Source organism: Lithobates pipiens, unplaced genomic scaffold, assembly GCF_037356315.1.
Source record: "Lithobates pipiens isolate NorthernLeopardFrog02 unplaced genomic scaffold, aLitPip1_a1.2 Scaffold_19, whole genome shotgun sequence".
Classification (NCBI taxonomy): Eukaryota; Metazoa; Chordata; class Amphibia; order Anura; family Ranidae; genus Lithobates; species Lithobates pipiens.
The window spans coordinates 362,183,063-362,206,396 of NW_027507764.1; the positions used below are offsets into that span (position 1 = coordinate 362,183,063).

At 44.6% G+C, this 23,334-nt stretch overlaps 1 protein-coding gene across 9 annotated transcripts in view; it reads right to left on the reverse strand.

Annotated features, from left to right (window-relative positions):
- Positions 1–23,334, reverse strand: part of KIF13A (kinesin family member 13A) — a 292,610-nt gene that overhangs the window by 145,549 nt on the left and 123,727 nt on the right. For all 9 annotated transcript variants that reach the window (XM_077492249.1, XM_077492248.1, XM_077492247.1 and 6 more), the window contains exon 3: positions 19,800–19,812. In XM_077492249.1, the coding sequence (XP_077348375.1) occupies positions 19,800–19,812 (13 nt within the window). The remainder of the gene's footprint in view (positions 1–19,799; positions 19,813–23,334) is intronic.

A 23,334-nucleotide genomic window follows, 5' to 3' on the forward strand; every position in this document is an offset into this window, starting at 1 on the left:
AGAACTTCCCTGCCAAATTTACACGCATTGTTGCAAACCTTTGCGTCTCTCTCAGGACTCCAGATTAACTCATCTAAGTCGAAGGCATTGTCGACTAACCTCTCTGCGGAGTTACTGAGGGACTTGCAATCGGCCTTTCCTTACCAGTGGGTCTCCTCCTTGCCTTATTTGGGAATCCATCTCACATCGACATATCAGGCTTTATATCAGGCGAATTATCCACCATTATTCACGAAATTAACGGATATGTTGTCGGCGTGGTCCTCTTTGCCTCTTTCGTGGTTTGGGAGAATAACGGCCGTCAGAATGGCGTACCTTCCGAAGCTACTTTACTATTTTAGGGTCCTCCCCGTCCCGATTCCCTCCCACGTCCTCAATACCCACCAGCGTAGGATCCTGCAATTTATCTGGGGATCGTCTCGCCCCCGTATTAATAAACAAATCCTGTTCGCCAGCAGACGTGATGGGGGCCTCTCGGTCCCGAATATAAGAGACTACTATGTAGCTGCCACCATTGCTCCGCTCTCTCACCTCCATGAGACGTATCAGCTCCCGCTATGGGCGGCTATTGATCTGCTTGAGACTGACCCCATCCCAATCTCTTCATTACCATGGCTCCCACCTGTACATCGCCCTAAGATAACGGGGCCTTGTATGATTCATACGCTGAGAGTTTGGGACTCGGTGAAGTACTCGGGGGGGCTGGCTTCCCCCCATCTCCCACTGTTGCGTCTTTTGCGTTGCCCGCTTTTCCCTCCGGGTCTTGATCACCCAGCGCAATTCAAGTGGTGGACCATTAATGGATTTGGCGACGTACATTCCTTGCTTACTCCCACTAGGATCTTAACATATGATGTTCTGCGCTCGTCGCATGACCTGCCGCTACGAGAATATTACAGATATCTGCAGATCCAACATTTCCTCCAGAGTCTCCTTAAATCGCGGGACGCCCCTTACAGGTTGACACCGTTTGAGAGCATCTGCAGATCCAGGCCCCATTCTCCTGGTCTGATATCTATGATTTACTCAGCTCTGATCTCTAAGAGGAGACCTCCAGTGCGGACTTATCATTTGCAATGGGAGAGGGAGTTTGGGAGGAAGCTGGATCCGGAGGACTGGCGGGCAATGACCCTAGCCATATCCAACTGCTCACGCAACGTAGTAATTCTGGAAAATGCATATAAGGTGTTATACCGGTGGTATTATACCCCGGCGCGCCTGGCTCGCTTTGCCCCATCCTATTCCCCTCTTTGTTTCAGGGAATGTGCACAAGAGGGCACTATGGCCCATATTTGGTGGACGTGCCCGCGGGTGTGCAGACTATGGGTCAGGGTGTATGCATTGCTCCGTAGCCTGCTTCGAGTAAATCTTAAAAGGGATCCATTTGAGGCGCTCCTTGGCAAACCAATCATTGCGCTATTGCGCCCAGAGCGCCAATTGGCGCAACATCTTTTTACTGCAGCTAAATTGACAATAGCCAGAGCATGGAGAACCCCAGCCCTGAGCTTCGAGGCAGTTAAGAATCGGCTAAATGAGGTTATGGTCAACGAAAAATTGTCTTCTGTTCTTTCTGACACTCATGCCAAGTTTCTACGTGTCTGGCAGCCCTGGATCGCGTATCATTATTTTCCTAGATTCGATGTCGCTATATTGTCATTGTAAGAATCGGCTGTGCATACCCTGTGAGCCCAATCTCTTCCCCCCCTCCCCTCTCTCTTCCTCAACCCCCCCCTTTTTTTCTTCTCTTTCTTTCTTTGCTCTTTCCAATTTACAGTAGATGGTTACTATGGGCTGTCAAAGTATTGAACGACAAGCTTCTGTTGCAGTCATGTGAACACCCGGGTCCACCCGGACACAGAAAATGTTGGCATCGTTTGGGCAACAGCCTGCTTTACTTAATATTATACTGTGAAACACCTGAACTGTGATTTGTATGAAAGCCTATTGTATTCGAATGCACTTAATAATAATAAAAACTTTTGTAAAAGAAAAAGAAACCAATCAGCTGCCAGTTATTTTGTCAAAGCTTAATTGAACAAGCTGAGGTTAGAAGCGGATTGGCTACCATGCACAGCTGCACCAGATTTTGCACTCTCATGTTTTATTAAAGTGGTTGTAAACCCTTTACTACCACTTTTACCTACAGGGAAGCCTATAATAAGACTTACTTGTAGGTACCGTGAATATTTACTGAACTTGCACTGTTTAGGAGATATTCACTGTATCCGCATGTGCCGACATCATTGGCAAATGAACGGCTTGCTCGTGCCATTTCTTCAGTAGCCGTGCTGTGACCACATGTGCGAGAGTGACGTCATCGCGGCTCTGGCCAATCACAGTGCAGGAGCCCGCAAACCCAGAAAATACATTTCGCCAGTCACAGCGGTGTACGGGGACCACTGTAACAGATTTATTCTAAGGCCCCTTTCACACTGAGGCACTTCTAAACTGCCAGTAAAACACTGAGCTCTTTTGAAGAGCTTTTTAGGTGCTTTTGAAGAGCTTTCCATTCATTTCAATGGAGAGGGGCGTTTTTTCACCGCCCTGCCAGCGCACTGCCCCAGTGTGAAAGCGTTCATTGATTTTAATGGTTTTCGTGAGCTTTTCAAGCATTTTTTAACGTGAAAACGCCTGAAAAGTGCCTCAGTGTGAAAGGGGTCTTAGCACATTATCAAATACTTACCCAACTAGCTCATTATGCCTTCATCTTGCAGGTTTTTTTTTTTTTAGAGAGTTTACAACCACTTTAAATCAACCCTATGGTTTCTAAAACCAAAAAAAAAAGTTTTGCATTTGAATGAGCTGAACTAGAGGGACAGCAATGCAAAGGAAAAATTACCTGCAGGTTGTAAAATCTCCTTGTGCAAATATGAGAGTCTCTGACTACATGGGTAAGTGATCTCCAGCACAACAGAAAGGGTGCGATAATGGCAAGCAATGCTAAAATTCCCGAGAAGCTTTTAATTTTTATTGTGTCCTCTATTGGAAAGCTTTGTATATGAACAAATGGCAAGGGAAGCTGGCATTATGTATGCAGAAGAAAATTCCTAAAGCTAAAATGTGGGTTATATTGACATACAATAGCCCTTTGGTCTGACCTGACTGATCCCCAGTTGGTCTGGTCACACAGGATGCTGATAAGTTAATTGCCCAGTGTGACAATTGTGCCTAGCTGCAGAAATACCAGTTAGGAAAGAGGGACTGAAAAACAGTGCAAAACCAGGCAGGGGATAAAGAACAAACAGGCAGGGGATGCTTTAGAAAGTCATGGTTAAGTGCCTTTTCATGAATTAATCTATAAAAAGCACAAGCATGTGAGCCCCATAGCTGAGAGCATTCCAAGCGCAACAGCTTAGAGTCCATTCATTCGCTTAATACATACAGTGTTTTTGTCCTACAATCGTTAGTCCTCTATTAACCTGTCTGGGCTTGCAAAGTTTATTAAACTGGGATGAAGTTTATACATTTTCTTTCAGCCATGTATGCTATGTTGCACAATACGATATGGTGGCATGCTGGTTGTCCATTTCCCCATGCAAGTCTAAGGTCATAGGGGTTTAATTACCTCCAGTGCACTACAATTGGAGATTGTATTGTTGCATAATATTCCTCCAAGTGAATCAATATCCTCCCCTAGCCCAAAAACATGATGTTTGAGTTAGAATGGCTCCTGACCAAAAAGGAGTTCTAGTGTAAACGGTTGTAATGCTTTTTAATACGCAAGCGCTATATTGTAACACTCGGTGTAGACAGTATTGCTATATATACCGGTGGCAAGGTTGTGGACAGTGTATGTCACCTAGGTTTCACACCCACACATTGTAATGGGCTCCAGATTTTGTGACCGATATGGAGTAAATAAACAAAATTTTCAATATCAACATGTTTGTAAACCTCATAAAAAATGAACAAAGCATATCCCACTACAGTATGTACTAGCCTCAATCCCAAGCAGCAAGTGTCATTTCTCTCAGTTGTTTCTTCCCTCTGCTATGTGCATATGTCACTGATAATAGTCCAAGCCAACTAACTGTACAGCTTCCTGGGTGACCACCCGCTCCCCTCCAGCACCCAAAAGCTGACCGACAACCTCAGCTCTGTATATTTACCTATGGTTCTGTGTAAGAGGGGGGGTTCCCTCCACTCAGGTTTAAAATTTCACTGAGCTATGTGCTCTAGCTGTGCAGTGTGTGACATCAAACTCATGGCTTCTACTGCTGAGAAATAGCCTTTAATCTGTGGGTTTTAGGAAGATGTAGAGAAGAGAGGGCTGCAGATAAACAGGTACAACTTATGAGGAGGATTTGTTTATGTGAATCAATTGAGACTTGTTAATTCAGTGGGTATAATAAGGTTTTACAACCACTTTAAACCTTAAACCATCAACTTAAAGCGGAGGTCCACCCTAAAGTGGACCTTCCGCTCATTGGAATCCTCCCCCCCTCCGGTGCCACAATTGGCACCTTTCAGGGGGGAGGGGGTGCAGGTACCTGTACAGTACAGGTATCTGCACCCACTTCTGGCATAGCTATCTGTGGAAAGGGGCGTAGATTACGCCCCTTTCCGAAAGTCCCCCACTGCCTGCTGGGAAACACACGGATCCCAGAGGCAGCGGGACCATCCTTATTGCGCAGCGCAACTCGTGCATGCACAGTAGGGAACCGGGAAATGAAGCCGAAAGGCTCCACTTCCTGATTCCCATACCCAAGATGGCGGCGGCAGCACCCGAGAGACGATCGAGAGATCGGCTTCGGGTGCCGACATCGCGGGCGCGCTGGGCGGGTAAGTGTCACTATTTTAAAAGTCAGCAGCTGCAGTATTTGTAGCTGCTGGCTTTTAAAAAAAAAAAACGGCGGAACTCCCAGCGGACTCCCGCTTTAATACACAACAGTCTACAAATAAGGTGGTGGTTGCATTCGTTTTCTTTTTTTTTTAGGCTTTCTTCCCTCTGTTTTCACCTCGTGATCTAGCCATTAATACACCTCTTGTATTAGAGTGCTTACACTCTGGATGAAGGAGCAACAGAGACAACTTTTGACGGCAACATGTCAGTCTGGGGGAAGGGGAGTGTTAGATGCATTAGCAGATTTAAATATACTAACATATTGAAGCCAAACTCCAACTAGAACTTTATAAACAATTACAGTAAAAAAAGTTTTCTTTTGGAATAAATAAAGGTTTTACGTAAATAAAAGCGGACCATTGTAAGCCCTCCTGTCAGCAGTAAAGTGTATGTTACCCCAACTTTTTATATTCTTTATATGTGTCAGTTGTACTATGTACGTGTTAAAAAAGATCCTGTCTTTGTATTTCTTCCTTTCTGTTAGATAACTGGTGATCCTGCCAGTCCCCCTGCTTTCTTATTTTACACTGACCATGCTAGGCATAGAAGCACATTAACCCCAGCAGTTTTCTTCAGGAACTCAGTTCCCGTTAGCAGCCGTGTCCTGCATAACTTTGAAGTATGAATGAATGAATGAATGAAATACTTATATAGCGCACAATGCGAACTGAATCGCCTCTAGGCGCTGTGGCGAGCCTTGATCATCTGCTAAAAGAGGAAGGTCTTGAGTTTTTTCCTAAAAGCCAGGTGATTTTCTTCCAGGCGGATGTTGATTGGTAGAGCATTCCATAGCAGAGGCCCTTGGACAGCGAATCTCCGATCACCCTTGGATTTATACCGGGCTTTGGGCACGAGGAGGAGGTTTTTGTTGGCTGATCGAAGACTGCGGTTTGGTGTGTAATGATTTATTTTCTCCATTAGGTATTGCGGAGCTTCTCTATGCACGCATTTGTGGGTGAGGCAAAGGGTCTTGAACGTGATCCGATTTTTTACGGTTAGCCAATGTAAGCTCCTCAGTGAAGGAGAAATGGATTCCCAGGGTTTTTTTCCTGTTATCAGCCTTGCCGCCGTGTTTTGGATCAGTTGTAATCGCACAAGTATGTGAGCTGTGTGGCAGGTGCTACACCAGCAGCCGCCGACATAGCTTGCAATAGTAAGTGCCGCACACCAGGGGTGGACTGACCATTCAGACATTGCCAGTAGGGGGGCCCATGACAGCTTCCTCTTTGATCTACCTGTCAATCACAGCTAGCTGACGGGTAGATCGGATCCCTGCTGCTAAGAGGTTGTATTTAGTCAAACCTCTCGTGACCTCTTCAGTGCCATATGATGAGAGAACCCAGAGGAGGAGCACAGCTATTCTGCTCACAGGACATGCAGGGAGAGAGGTGAGCTGAGGGAGGAACATCAGTTTGGGGTGGTAAGCTGAGCTGAGCACAATACCTGGCAAAGTTTAATGCCAGGAGGGAAGTTTATGTGGAAATATGTGAAGGGTTGGAATAGCAGCGAGTGTGTGTTGGAGCCCTGCAGAGTTTGCAGCCCCCCAAACTAACATACATCTCCTAAGCAGGAGCACATCACTATCTCCCCAAGCATTCTGTCCAGATAATGTGCAGTTAATTTATTACCTTTCCGTTTAACCCTGTGTTATCCAAACTCTGTTCAATGAAAAGTGTAACCTTACCACATAAACACTCTATATACAAAATAACATTCCCCAATAAAGATCAGAACACGATGTTCACATTTTCATGGAAGCACAATTGAATGAATGCTGGTTATTCAGAGAATTACCGTATTTATATTTGAGGATTATTTTTTTATGTACTAACAGTTAAGCTTCATACACACAATACGAAAAATGGATGGAAAATACCACTTTTGAAGTGTTTGTGCATATGAGTGGATAATTTTTTTATTTTTTTGGTGGGGGAGTGGATCTTGGGTGGGAGTTCCCACACTTTTTTCCCCAGGACTTGACCCCTGGCCACAGGGCAGTATTTGAACATGATAACAACCCCAAACACACTTCCAAGACGATCACTGCCTTGCTAAAGAAGCTGAGGGTAAAGGTGATGGACTGGCCAAGCATATCTCCAGACCTAAATCCTTTTGAGCATCTGTGGGGCATCTTCACATGGAAGGTGGAGGAGCGCAAGGTCTCCAACATCCACCAGCTCTGTGATGTTGTCATGGAGGAGTGGAAGAGGACTCCGGTGGAAACCTGTGAAGCTCTGGTGATCTCCATGCCCAAGAGGGTTAAGGCAGTGGTGGAAAATAATGGCGGCCACAGAAATTGACACTTTGGGCCCAATTTGGACATTTTCACTTAGGGATGTATTTACTTTTGTTGCCAGCGGTTTAGACATTAATGGCTGTGTGTTGAGGTATTTTGAGGGGACAGCAAATTTACATGTTATACAAGCTGTACACTCACCACTTTACATTGTAGCAAAATGTAATTTCATCAGTGTTGTCACATGAAAAGATATAATAAAATATTTACAAAAATGTGAGGGTGTACTCACTTTTGTGAGATACTGTATATATTTTATGTACCATACATTCATTAATGTTTTGCATTGCATTTCTATTTTAAACTGAACGGGAAGTTTTACAAAGGAAATATTCACATACACTTTAAAAAGAACAAAGGTTGTGATTAGAGGTCGACCGATATGGGTTTTTCTCTGGCCGATGCCGATGCAGATATTTAGAAATCATGGCGGCCGATAGCCGATATATGATGCCGATTTTTTTGGGCCGATATGTTAGGCCGATTTTATTTTATTTATTTATTTTTAATCCCCCTTGATCTAACACACCTTTCCCACTGGGGCGTTTTTTAAGGCGCTTTTGGGCTAAAAATAGCGCCTGTAAAGTGCCTGCAAAATGGCTCCCCTGCAGTCTGTGTGAAAGACAGAGTGCTTTCACACTGAGGCGATGCGCTGGCAGGATCTTAAAAAAAAAAAGTCCTGCAAGCAGCACGTTTGGAGTGGTGTATACCGCTCCTCCACCACTCCTGCCCATTGATATGAATGGGCACCACTGCCGAAGCGCATGCAATGCGATTTGGCAGCGGTGCTTCATGGGCGCATTTAACCTCTTCCTTGGCCGCTAGCTGGGTTATATGTGCCCCACTAGCAGCCAAATAGCACCGCTAAAATGATGGTAAAGAGCCGCTAAAACTTGCGTTTTACCATCAACGTCTGCCCGCTCCAGTGTGAAAGCAGCCTTCATAAGTGATACAGAAAATTTCTTACACTTAAAGCGGAGGTCCACCCTAAAATGGACCTTCCGCTCATCGGATTCCTCCCCCCCTCCGGCGCCACAATTGGCACCTTTCAGGGGGGAGGGGGGTGCAGTTACCTGGATAATCCAGGTAACTGCACCCACTTCCGGGCTAGCTCTCTGCGGAAAGGGGCGTACATTACGCCCCTTTCCGCAAGTGCCCGCCCCCTTCCGCAAGTGCCCCGCTGCCTGCTGGGAAACACACAGATCCCAGAGGCAGCGGGGACCGTCCTCATTGCGCAGCGCGGCTCGCGCATGCGCAGTAGGGAACCGGGAAATGAAGCCGAAAGGCTCCATTTCCTGATTCCCATACCCAAGATGGCGGCGGCAGCACTCGAGTGTCGATCTAGAGATCGGCTTCGGGTGCCGACATCGCGGGCGCGCTGGACAGGTAAGTGTCACTATTTTAAAAGTCAGCAGCTGCAGTATTTGTAGCTGCTGGCTTTTAAAAAAAAAAAAAAACGCGGAGTCCCGGCGGACTCCCGCTTTAAACATTTATTAAACAAAACAAACCTCCAATCAGTTTACTTGTATGTATGATCTAGATTAAAAAAAAATAAAAAAAATATATATATTAAATAAAAACGGGTAGTCAAAACTTTTTGGACAAAAAAAAAAAAAAAAAAATGGGCTAACTTTACTGTTTTTATTTTATTTTTATTTTTTAAATGGTTTCCCAAAAAAATGCATTTGAAAGACCTCTGTGCAAATGCCGTGTGACATAAAATATTGCAACAACTGCTATTTTATTCCCTAGGATCTCTTCTAAAAAAAATATATATAATTTTTGGGGGGTCTAAGTGATTTTCTGGCAGAAAATACAGGATTTTTACTTGTAAGCAACAAGTGTCAGAAAAGATTTAGTCTTTAAATGGTTAAACTGAGAACTTCTACACAGAGATGACTTCATTCATTCAGAAGTGTAAACATTGTATCTTTTAGTTCTTTTCTTGGCAGTCTGCCCAGAGAGGAGGAAAGTGTTGCTATGACGACTCAGGCAACTCACACTGACTTCTTACAGAAGTCATTTCAAAGTCCCGCTGTAGAATCGGCTTTTTATCAACACAATCGGCCGATGCCGATTATTTAAAAAACGGCAAATATCGGCCGATATATCGGCCGATATATCGGCCGGCCGATATATCGGTCGACCTCTAGTTGTGATTACTTATTCCTTGAATGTGTGGATGGGAGAATCGGAAACTTTCAACTCGCTAATTTAATAAAAAAAATGAATAATACATGGCCAGCTTAAGAATTAGTAAACTGCAATATAATAAATATTTGCTGTATGCGTTCTGGTATTGGTCCTGGAGCCCAGGGGCTTTGGGAAGCTTTTGGTGGAATAGTCTCCATTCCTAGGTCCACATCTTATCTGCTAGCCAGACTTCATTAATTAGTCTCAGCTCTCCACAGATGAAGTGTAAACAGAATCCTGACTGTCATAGGCTGGGAGTCTGTTTACAGGGCTGTGCTCCTGCGAGCCTTATATCAGTGGCAGCGAAAAGAGTTAATAAGACAGTTGCAAATGTAGGGGCTTGTAAAGCAGCTCATACTGGCAAATGTTAACCAGCAAGATGCAACATTTGACTGTAGCCCACCAGGTCTCCTTATGCCGCGTACACACGATCAAACAAGCGGGTGGAAAAGTCCGGCAAACTCAAGTGTGCCGGACAATCCCCCCGTGTGTAGGCTCCGGCATACTTTTTTGACCCGAAAGTACGGCGGACTTAGAAAGTAGTTTTGCACTCCAATCTTCCCGCCGGACTCGCATTTCGGCGGACAATCCGGCCGTGTGTGTGCCAGTCCGCCGTACTTTTGAAATGAACGGACTTTTCCCGCCCTCAGAAAAGTCTGCTCATTTCAAGCGGGTCTCCAGGTAGGCGGGGCCCGCGAAGGAGACGCCGCTGGCCCCGCCACCTGGTATGGACTTAAAGGGGAACCCCAACGCCGAAAAAAATCGGAGTGGGGGTCCCCCCCAAGTCCACAACAGACCCTTGTCCGAGCACGCTACCCGGCCAGCCAGGAAAGGAGGGGCGAGCGAGCGCCCCCCCCCCCCCTCCTGAGCCGTACCAGGTCGCGTGCCCTCAACATGGGGGGTGCCTTGGGGAAGTGGGGGCCGCGCGGCCCCCCCCACCCCAAAGCACCTTGTCCCCATGTTGATGAGGACAAGGGCCTCTTCCCGACAACCCTGGCTGTTGGTTGTCGGGGTCTGCGGGCGAGGGGCTTATCGGAATCCGGGAGCCCCCTTTAATAAGGGGGCCCCCGGATACCGGCCCCCCACCCTATGTGAATGAGTATGGGGTACAATGTACCCCTACCCATTCACCTGTAAAATAAAGTACAAAAAAAAACACAACACACAAGATAAAATAATTTATTGCACAGCTCCGGGGGTCTTCCATCTTCGGGGGTCTTCTCGCCGGACTCCTAAAAGAGCTACAAGAAGATAGCGGAGGAGTCCGGCGAGAAGACCCCCGAAGACGGAAGACCCCCCGGAGCTGTGCAATAAATTATTTTATCTTGTGTGTTGTGTTTTTTTTTTGTACTTTATTTTACAGGTGAATGGGTAGGGGTACATTGTACCCCATACTCATTCACATAGGGTGGGGGGCCGGTAACTGGGGGCCCCCTTATTAAAGGGGGCTCCCGGATTCCGATAAGCCCCTCGCCCGCAGACCCTGACAACCAGCGGCCAGGGTTGTCGGGAAGAGGCCCTTGTCCTCATCAACATGGGGAAAAGGTGCTTTGGGGTGGGGGGGCCTGCGCGGCCCCCCCCCCTTCCCCAAGGCACCCCCATGTTGAGGGCACGCGGCCTGGTACGGCTCAGAAGGGGGGGCGCTCGCTCGTCCCCCCCATTTCCTGACCGGCCGGGTAGCGTGCTTTGACAAGGGTCTGATGTGGACATGGGGGGACCCCCACGCCGTTTTTTTCGGCGTTGGGGTTCCCCTTTAAGTCCATACCAGGTGGCGGGGCCAGCGACGTCTCCTTCGCGGGCCCCACCTACCTGGAGACGCGCTCGAAATGAGCGGACTTTCCTCCGCGTGTGTTGGCGAGTCCGTTCATTTCAAAAGTAGGGCGGATAGTACGGCGGACTTAGTACGTCGTATTAGTCCGCTGAAAAAGTGCTGTGTGTGGGCTAGTAGCCAGTTCGGAAAGTCCGACGGACAGTCTGACGGGATGTCCGCCAGACTAAGTCCGTCGGACAGACGGCTACGTGTGTACGCAGCTTTAGAGGAACAGCAGTAAGTGAACCTATCTCTAAAGCAGTAGATACAGGCCCTGTAAGAGAGGAATATAGCGGTGCAGGGGCCAATTTCAACACTTCAACAGCTGGTGCAAAGTGCTTTACAGAAATTGTCCCTAAAAGGATGCTAATATCTACCCTGGCAACTTTGCGAGAGATACTAAATGTAGGAAGGTACACAATTAACAGTAAGCTATTTTAACAGGGGAGCCGCAAAAGGCCTACTTTGACTAACAATTCCAAGTTGTTAAGGAGTATCCTAAACTCAGGGGAGAATTACTAGCCAAGCTTGAGGTTTCCATCACTGCCCGTGCACAGCCTGTGTTCTTCCCATTAGCATTCATTGTTGGGCAGTCAGAAGAAACAACCTTAGTCCGGTAATAACAGATACAACTGTGGCAAGGGAAGACTTTGGGACTGGATAGTTGAAGGATCCCAATTTGGCAAATGCATGGAGAAATGTAAAGTTGATAAACTGGGATAAACTGTTAGGCTGGTATACCCCCATTCTGCAGTATAACATGACTTACAGGACAGTGTATGAGAGTAAGTTGTGAAGTGGCTGGTGGTTCTCTACTCTCACACAAGTACGGTGTTGGACCTGGCCAATTCTCATGTGTTGTGTGGTCTTTTTGAAAAACAGAAGCAGCATATTTTCTATCCTGGTATTTCCAAACCAGTTAAGGAGTTTTGTAAATCTTGCCTTGGGTGTCAAATACATGTACCCGAAAAACAAATTTGAAGTCTGCTGGTATCCTTGCCTACAATTAAAGAGGGGAATAAAACCTCTAATGGACCAGAATGAAGCAACTACAAGTTTAGATCCACTGTCCACCTGTGCATGAATAAAAGTATGCTTTTCTTTTTCTTTAACACTAAAAAAATATATAAAAATGCGGTGTCACTGTAGCTACAATACTGTATTGATATTTCTAAATGTTATTGTCATCCGTTTTTCTGACACTGACACGCAAATGGCGAGTGGATGTAACTGATTTGTTATGTGCAAATTTTTAATATAACAAATTTCAGTAAACAAACAGGTATTATACTTATACACAGACGGCTTTCTTTTGGAAGCTGGGAATTATGTGTAATGTCACACAAGCTATACAAAGTCATTTTTAGGCTTGAAAGCAGCCCACAAATAATTTCAGGGTTATAAAATATTTGCTTTGAAAGAGCAGAAAATAATCTGTATAGTCTCTGCCCTTATGTCTAGCAGAGAAGCAGCTGCTGAAAGAATTTGACTCATCCCACGAAATTCCAGGAGGATTTAAGATGTGTTACATACACTCACTGCACAGCCCTGCAATACATCCCTTCTTCTTTGGGTGAGCAGATATTCCCAAACGTAATCTGAATAACTGTAATAACATCACATTTTCAAAATAACTAAGCAGATAAAAAAAAAGGTATAGATGCCATTGGTTTATATAAGTGGTCTCCAAACTGAGGCCCTGTGGCCGGATGTGGCCCTTTGCTTGCCTTTATCTGGCCCTTGAGGCCTTAGTCCTGCCACTGACACGAACAATGGGGCATAATTCCTGCCACTGACACCAACCATGGGAGACTATTCCTTCCATTGACACTGATGGGGCATAATTCCTTCCGCTAACAAAAATGGAGAGCAATTCCTCCCGCTGACACCTATTTTGACCGATAATATCAAAGATTGGGCATTGTTTACTCCCACCCCTAAAGTCTGAAGAACAGTAAACTGGCCCTTTCTTTAGAAAGTTTGGAGACCTCTGGTCTATATGATGATGACTATACTGTATATGCTGACAGGTTATAGACTGGGGACAACTCTAAAGTGGACCTTTGATGATATAATGTACAAGAGTTGTCACTGCTGACTTGTTTAAAAGGTGGAACCTCTGGGCTGCCTGGTTTTGGTTCTCTAAAGTTTGATGGAACTTCACACTTTTCAGAATTCACTGGCTACAAGCTAGATCAAGATGCATAAATATGATTCTGAAGGCAGAACCAGAGAGACAGACTCGGAGCCTTCACATTAAACAAGTCTCAATGGGAGCGCCCATGTTTTTTTACGCAAAGGTTTTTCATGGTGCTCACTCAGCTGTTAACATTTCCAGTCTATCCATGGATGAGTAAGACTTGATTACCCAAAGACCTGGGCACTGATTGGACAGAGCAAGGACTAGTCTGATTAGTGTAAAGCCAAGTTCAGAGGCATGCTTAGCATTAATCATTTGGCTATTATGCAGTGCAAATCCCTACAGGAATCAATTGATCTGATAAAGTAATTTTATGGGACTAGTCAACAACACAACTAGTGATTTTTTAAGGGGCTGACACAGGCAGGCTTAACCCCCTAATAGATTCTTACACCTCTCTGGGACACAACAATGTAAATATTCCCCCCACCCTGAAGTTCTTCAGTTACTAGTGCAGCATCTGTGTATTCTTTAACCCACAACATTGTCCATAATGTAAAATAACTAAAAAAGAAAAAAAAAAAAAAAACAGGAAGAGGAAGCCAATTAATAATGTTAAAAGCAGTACTCCGGGTAAAACAAGCTTACACAGGGATCTCCTAGTGTGAGTAGTTTAGGACCTTTTCTTTCTTTGTTAGTAGCATTATTAATAAAGCTCAGCTCAAACCTTTGTATTTATTACTGTAATGCAATTATGCTGCATATACAGTAATAAATGTGGTGCTAGAGCTTTTGTTAACTGTAAAGTGCTGCAGTAAGGTTTAAAACGCCTTGCCCTGGCAGCACATTGGAGAAACTCCCCCTGCACCCTGTTCCAATCAACAGCACTCTACCTCTCTGAGCCACTTTATTCTGTCTCAGAACAATGGCCCGACCCTCCAATGTGCTGCCAGCACAGGGTACTTTATATCTTGCTGCAGCACTTAGCAATCATAAAAACCTCAAAAGTGTGGCATATTTATTACTGTATATGCTGCCTGACAGCGTTACAGTTATAAATACATAGAGTTCAATTGGGCTTTAACAGTGGAAACACCGGTCTGCTGTGGAATTTCCTGTGTTTGTTAGTCTAGAACATGTTCCTCGCTTCCCTTAAACTATTAGCATACAGCTCTGGCATCATCCTTGGTGATGTCCACATGCCCTCCCCAAACACAGCTCAATCTATACACCCCATGCCCTCTCCACACACAGCTCAATCTATACACCCCATGCCCTCCCCGCACACAGCTCAATCTATACACCCCATGCCCTCCCCGCACACAGCTCAATCTATACACACCATGCCCCCTCCGCACACAGCTCAATCTATACACACCATGCCCCCTCCGCACACAGCTCAATCTATACACCCCATGCCCTCCCCGCACACAGCTCAATCTATACACTCCATGCCCTCTCTGCACACAGCTCAATCTATACACACCATGCCCCCTCCGCACACAGCTCAATCTATACACACCATGCCCCCTCCGCACACAGCTCAATCTATACACCCCATGCCCTCTCCACACACAGCTCAATCTATACACCCCATGCCCTCCCCGCACACAGCTCAATCTATACACACCATGCCCCCTCCGCACACAGCTCAATCTATACACCCCATGCCCTCTCCGCACACAGCTCAATCTATACACCACATGCCCTCCCCACACACAGCTCCATGTATACACCACATGCAATCCCAATAGATGGCTCCATGTATACTAAAAAAGTCCATAATGTTTGCATTCAAGATAATACTTCAAACAACACCAAGTGTCCAAATGAGTGCTTTGATGGATGAGATACAGGGTGATCAAGTGTTAACCTCCACCAATGGCATTCCTAGCAGCCCACCTCAATGAATGGACCTCTGAGTAAGAGATGAGCTGCTTGGAATGCCGTTGGTGAAGGTTAACACTTGATAATGGTTTTTGAAGTATTATCTTGAATGTAAACATTATAGACTTTATTCATTTTTGATGTTTTATTATCATGTTATTGTATGTCTTTTGCGCTGCACTGCTTTTTATCTATTTTCTACTGCTTCCTGGGATTTGATATTTTGACCCTCAGTGTCCAACTGCGGTTAGGACTAATTTGCTTGATTGATTGATTTTACATATCTTGCTCCATGTATACACCACATGCCCTCCCCACACACAACTCTGTCTATACACCACATGCCCTCCTCAAACACAGCTCCATCTATAAACTACATGCCCTCTCCGCACACAGCTCTGTCTATACCCCACATGCCCTCCCCACACACAGCTCTGTCTATACACCACATGCCCTCCCCACACACAGCTCTGCCTTTACACAACATGACCTCTCACAAGGCTCCGTCTATACACCACATGCCCTCCCCACACACAGCTCTGTCTATACACCACATGCCCTCCCCACACACAGCTCTGCCTTTACACAACATGACCTCTCACAAGGCTCCGTCTATACACCACATGCCCTCCCCACACACAGCTCTGTCTATACACCACATGCCCTTCTCACACACAGCTCCGTCTATAAACTACATGCCCTCTCCGCGCACAGCTCTGTCTATACCCCACATGCCCTCCCCACACACAGCTCTGTCTATACACCACATGCCCTCCCCACACACAGCTCTGCCTTTACACAACATGACCTCCTCTCACACAGCTCCGTCTATACACCACATGCCCTCCCCACACACAGCTCTGTCTATACACCACATGCCCTCCTCACACACAGCTCCGTCTATACACCACATGCCCTCCCCACACACAGCTCTGTCTATACACCACATGCCTTCCCCACACACAGCTCTGTCTATACACCACTTGCCCTCCCCACACACACACAGCTCCATCTATACGCCACATGCTTAACCACACACAGCTTCCTCTATACACTATATGCCCTCCCCATGCACAGCTCCATCTATATACACTACATGCCCTCCTCACACACAGCTCCGTTTATACACCATATGCCCTCCTCACACACAACTCAGTCCATACACAGGCAAATAAAGCTTGGATGGCATACCAAACTAGTTATGTGCATACACTATCTTACATCTCCCTCCAGCCAGGAGAACATACACAGTGCATAGGAGGGAATCAGTCACATATCCCTAATATCTGAGATTAAACAAATATCAACATTTATTTTTTTTTGAGAGAAATAAAGTACATATTTATATTCAACCCATGGCAAATATGACTAATATATATTTAATGCCCTGACCTGGATTTAGCTCTAAGGCACGTGAGCAAAGCAGGTGCATTCAACATCCAGATAAGTAGACTGACCCTCTAATCCCTTGTAACATATCTACTTTGCATAGCAAATATCTTGCTCATGGTTTATCATTAGTAAAACTACCAAAAAATAACACAGGACTGCTGACATATCCCCATAGCCATTGGAATTTATATTATAGAAAAAAAAAAAAGAAAAAACGCACATCAAGATAGACAAAACATGGTTTTATTTAAAGTAGACCTACCATGAAAAAATACATAAAATTCAACCAATAATACTAAAAGATTAAAGCCCATCTCCAGCCTACTACCCCCTAGCCCTCAAACCCCACTCACTGAAGCCCCCAGCTTGTATTTTTCCTAATTCTTAAATATATAAATTAATTACAGGTGTCTGGATAGTCTGGTGACTTAACTTGTCTTCATCTTCTGCTCAGGTGGCTGCTGTTGATGGTCCTACCTGTAGCACAGAACATCACTCACATAAAAACATGTGCATGCCATTCTGTGCTACAGGCAGGGTTTTTTTTTTAAAGTGCAAAGCATTTCTTAGAATCCTGATCCAAACTGTGAACCGTGTCAACACAATTTGTGTCAGCACAGCCAATTGTAATCTTCATGGGAAACAGAGGGTAAAACACAGAAGCAGATTTGGGGGACAGTTTTAACCCCATAACAGTACGTGCCTAAATAAGGTCCTTCATGACAGAATTCCCAATTAATTCTGTAAATGAAAGCTGCAAATTTGGCAGTACCTTAAAGCATATTGGTCTCTGCCAGTAATACAAGATATCCTGCCTGCAAAAGAAGAGACTACATATTTACTTCCCAACTTCCTGCAGCACCAGAAAGCCTCTCCTTTCATAAAAAATCCCTTGTTTGCTGCTCCACTTCTGAAAGTGTGAATCTCCTTGGTCCCACGCAGCACTCTCTGGTTCCTCTGGCCGACCTCCATCCAACTACTACATCCAGACAGAAAAATGGGCTTTGTGCTTAAAAAATGGTGGAAATTGTAATACATTATTTTCAGGTTCGATGTCCCAAAGCCCACCAATTGTGCTAGATCAAGACAAACTAATGGTACTCTCCCAAATACTGCAGTTCAGTTACTTTTTAATTTTGCAGAAGATGGCTAACATTATTTACACCCAGCAAATGTAAAGGGGGAAGCCGTTCCCACCAGGAGAAGGAAAACAGTTATCACTAGCGGCTATAGCATACGCTTGCGATAATCGCAAACAAGTCTGACAGGCTGGTTGTACCAAAGTTAATCAATCGCTCCTTCGGAACTGCCTGAGATTTGAACCGTGTATGGCCGGCCTAAGACCTGTCCAGCCTACAACTGGACAACACTGCACAATTGAACAGAGCCTGACTGAATCACATTCCATGCTTGATAGGCATGGTAATTGGCACTTTATGCAATACACTAGCCTCAAGTCTAAACTTGTACTCCGAAATATGTGAAAGCATGTCTGACAACTTAAGTGCAGTGACAGTTCAATTTGATTACACATGATGTACAGTATTGTGTGAATTTGTGTGACTGCTTTTTGGCCCTGAAAGTTTATATATAAAAAAAAAAATGTATAAAAATATTCTAAAAAGTTTATGTTAAGAAAATTAAGAGAGAAATTAAGCCAAAGCTCCTTTGTCTCTACTTCTCTTATGAATCACAGGAGTGCAGTTCGTTCTGCATTTCTGTGACTTGTTTTCAGCAGACAGCGGGCTGAAGCCTCAGAGCCAGTCCAGGCTCGGAAAAGATTCATGATCTGCCCATATGCTGAGAGCCTGAGCTGCCCACTCCTGCCCCCTCCACAGCCCAGTGCTCCAGTGAGCTCGAGAGAGCAGAGCACAGAGCCGATGACTGACGGTCACCAGCTCTCTGCTCACGGAGCTGTGAGAACTGAGCAATCAGCGGTGTTTGATCGCTTGGTTCTCAATGTTAGAATTGGCGGGGGATGGATGCAGCATCCACCAAGGCAAATATGATTTAAAAAAAACATTCCCATAGTTCTCTTTTAATTTACAACAATATTCAAAAAAATCTCAGTGTTTTAGGGTTACAAACAATTATAAGGAAGTGGTCATCTTTAGTACATACAAGAACAATCGGGACGCTGGATTCAGATTGTCTAAGGGTACCTGAAATCGTCAACAGGCATAATGGCTCCAGTTTCACAATACTCCACAAAACAGGGACTCCCCTTAGGAACATGGAAACATCCAGAATTGAGAATCCACATACCTACATTCCAATGAGAGCAGTTTAATCATAGCAGAAAAGGCCAATGTGTTTCAGGGACCAAACACACTCCCCCTTTCAGGACATAGGAATGCTTGGAACAGTTTCAATAGGGCAGGTTAAAGCAGAACTTCACCCAAATGGGGACATTTCGCTCTTCCTCCTCCTTCCCCCTTCTCCGCCATATTTGGAATATTTATTTTTTGTGAGGGGAGTGTGTACCTGGTTTTGACAGGCACCTGCTCCCACTTCCGGTTGGATAACCGTGGCGGAGCCACCAGAAGTTCTCCTCAAAACAACCTTCTGGGACACCTCGCGGGTCCCAGAAGGCTGCAGGGCAATTCACAAAGCATAGTGTGGCTCGTGCATGTGCAGTGGACAGCTGGCTGTGAAGGTGCAAGGAATTGGCTGCCCACAGTTAACATGCTGGAACCAGGGACCCGAAGACTGGCAAAGAAGCAGCTTGGGTGAGGATGACACTAGGTCTTTGGACAGGTGAGTGTCGGTTTATTATTAAGTCAGCAGCTACAGTTTTTGTAGCCCCTATTATTTTTTTCAGAATTGACTGAAACTCCTCTTTAAGCCAGTGTTAATGGATGCATTGACTAATGTTGGCTTAACCTGTTCCATTATTTATAAATGGATATTTGTTTGGCACCCTCATTTGATGGTATGTATAGTAAAATGATGCTGTTGGCATAGAAATTACTGGCAAAATCCTTAACAATGTCCACTGATGGATGGATAAATAGAACAGTAGTCTGGCATAATTTCCAGCTCAGATGCTTGAAATATTAAAGCCAAAGAACCAGTATGACAGTTGGGAATCTAGCATTTTCAGAAAGCAAGGTCAGCAATGGCAGCTACAGGTTTCTATTTTGACGGCTTTCTTTGAATGAGAAATAGCTGTACCAAATAAAATAAAAGTTTCAAGGAATTTTAGGAAAGTAGTACTAACAAACAGAAAAATTCATACCTTTGGTGGTTTTCTGAAGGGCAACACGGATTCATTGATTCAGCATAATAACAAGTGATGTCATGATTTGTTGGAGACATCCACATAGAAGAAGAACAAAGAAGAGAAACCACAATCAATGTCTTATTAAGACTACTTACAAACAAAAGCAATAAAATCAGGTTTATAGTATAATGAACATGTAAAAACTCCTTTTGATTTAAACACCCATTCTGGCCTGAAATAATAGAAAATAAGTACACTTGAGTGGGGGAAATTTCAAGACTCGTGTACGCTACTGTTAAAAACTTTTACATTCCTTTTTAGTAAAATATATGATTTATGAACCTTTAGTAAGACACTTTGCATACATATTCCTGGCAAGTCTCCATGTTATTCCAACTATCAGGAAAGAGACAGGCTGGTACATGCAAGCACATTACTGTTTAGCAAAAGCAACAATCTCAGGTAAATTGGGAAAATCTGTAGATAATCTAGCGAGCATCTTCCTTTTCTACATTTAGATACATTTGAACAAGGAGCTAGCCTTGTTGGGCAGAATAAAAAGGCAACAGACTGTGTTTATGGCAACTCCTCTGGATTCTAGAAACAAACTGCTAGGCACCTATGTATTTTTAGTGCTTTTTGGATTTTGCAGATTTTCACTACAGAAGGTGTTCCATAGGAAACCATGTTAAATTGACTGTAGTGCAAATCTGCAAAAAGCATTAAAAATGCATAGGCGTGAATCAGGCCTTATACCTCCCTAAGGGGATAATAGAGCAAGTATAAAAAATAAGCTGGTGCAGCGCTTCAAATTAATAAATAAAATAAAGTTTTACAAACAATTGTGCACTTTAAACTATCTAAATCTAAAATACTAATAAACTATGGGATATAATAAAGTGCATCAATAAAGTGTCCAAAAATTCCAGTCCACTTCTTCCCACATTTGTATCAATAAAGTTATTATTATTTTAAAAAATGTGTCACATACTTGTATCTATAAAGTGATTATTATTTTTTTAATAATATTATTATTTCCCCCCTGAAGATGTCACACCAATGAAACACGCTGGGTGGAGCTACGCTTGTTACATCACTTTAGGGGATGTTGCTCCCACTGCAGTGCAATGCACGATCTTATTTGATCAGTGAGTAAAGGAGCCAATAGAATAAACAGAGCATGCTCTGCATTGTTTTAATGTAAGTGAATTACTCTTGGCTTTTATTGGTAAACGTGGTATTATAGTATTCAAGGTCCTCTTGTTATGGTGCAATTGCTCAGAGCTGGTGGACTGGAGGAGTAGCATTTGTAGAGCCCAGCCTGGAGGAGTGTTTGGAACCTGCTTATAAGCATTTGAGACCTTCACATCTAATAAGGGGTCACAAAGAGTCTGGTGAGCGGTGCTTGCAAAGGGGTTTGGTGAAAAGAGTTTGATGCACAAGCACTTTTCTTGAAATGGAGTGAGACAGATTTAGGTGGAGCACTTTACTGGGAAGTTTACTTGGAAGCACTTTATAAAAAATAAACACATTTGTAAAAATAATATTCACTTTATTGATACAAGGATGCGAAGAAGTGGACTAGAACTTGGACACTTTACTGTTGCATGCCAAAAAGACAATATCACTCAGACTGACCTGGTTCTCTCGCAGTATATGGCCTCAGCCACACCCCCTGACGCGGTTTGCCCTGCCCATCGGTGGCAGTGCCCTGGTAGGTGGGGCGAAATGCACCAGAGGGCATGGTCAGAGAAGCCCCAGTTGAGGCCATACACTGCAAGAGCACCAGGTCAGTCTGAGTGGCTTCTTCTTCCCGGTATGTCTACACTGAAATAGTGCAGAGATGCCGTCTCCTATAAGGGGACATTTCCCATCCTTCAGTTTTGAGCGGAAATACAAGCCCAACATGAGCACTTTATTGTTGCACTTTAGAATATCACACGATTTATTACTATTTTAGATTTGGGTTAGATAGTTTTAAGTGCACAATTGTCTGTAATATTTTATTTATTCATTTAGAGCACTGCACCAGTTTATTTTTGATATTTGTTGGGCAGAATGCAGGTATGTATGGCTGCTGTAAATATTTCCTTCATAATTAAAAACTAAAAAATAAATATTTGCTCAAACAGCTCCAAAATGTTATTTTTTTTAGGCAATTTCCCTTTTTTTGTTTTTAGTATTTTTGTTCTGATAAGTATGGTAAGTGGTTTTCAAGCATTTACATGTGTATTCAACCTTCAGGTATTTTTGTTTTAGCTAATAGAAAGGAGTAGGGGGAGGAGACCAGTTCTTTCAATGTCCAAAATATGCCTGAAAAAGAGCAAAAGATGTTTTGCATGATTACAGATGTTTCCATTAACTACTTGCCGACCAGTCACCATCGTGATACGGCGGCAGGTTGGCTCCCCTGCGTGAATTGCCATAGCTGTAGGTGGGCGTGTTAAGGGGTATAGGGGGGCGTGCGCGTCCTGCCGTGTGACATCGGGGCTAAGGCCTGTGATGTCTGCCGGTGTAGACATACCGGGAAGAAGAAGCCACTCAGATTGACATTTTCTTCCTGCAGTTCTCTCTATTTTGGCGGTGCCTCTCTGCAAGACAAACAACCCCCATACCTCTATTAGTGAAATACTACTGCAATAGAGGGACAAGAAACAGCGCCCAAATCATACACCCCACCGTACCCCAGAGTCTCCCTCCATGCTGAAATGTTAACTGAACGTGTCATCCTAGCACATAGCTGTAGGCTCTAACCATCACATCCAACAAAACAACCACCTAGTGGTCTCCTCCACCACAAGCGCTGCAGCAGCTGCCTGTGTGCTCCTTAAATGAAGCTCCTCTGGTGTCCACTGCTCAGGAGCAGAAGGAAGTCCAAGCCAGATGACCTGCCTCTTCCTCCTGCGCTCCAGCAGCCGGAACTACGTGCTGCTATGCCCCACTGGAAGTCCCCCCAGAAACGATATCACCCTCCATGTGGGACTCGGTGCTGACATGCCGAGACCAGGCACGGACGCTCCAACCGAGCACACCCACGGCCCTTTGAGCACTCGGGGCAGACGACCACCAGCGGATCCTTACTCCTATGAGCCGGCGAAGGAACAGGCACCAGAGCAACATCCCTCTCATGCGGGAGGAAGCTGGGCAGGTCTGATAAGAAAAACCAAGGTACTGCCAAAACCCCCTCCTTGGAGAGAGTGCAGCCCCTCTGGTTCCCCAGCAGTGCTTCCACCATGGCGGAGGAAACACTAAAACTGATGGCATGGTGGAAGCAGCTGATTTTAAAGGGGCGTTGTCACGCAGCCTTTCCTGTTAAAAGGTGGAGTTACACTCTCTCCAAGGTGCTGTCCTGAAAAGCGAAGGAAAAAAAAGATTCTCTGCAGGTTAGCAATATATATTACAAGAATATTAGCTACTCCTGCTATGTGAACGCTAAAAACTGGAAAGAAGTTCTTCAGATTAAAGGATGTCGAAAAATGCTACATGGGAGGATGCCTGTTAAAACCACACAAATTGATTCTAGTACTGTAATAAAAGGCAACCTAATGAA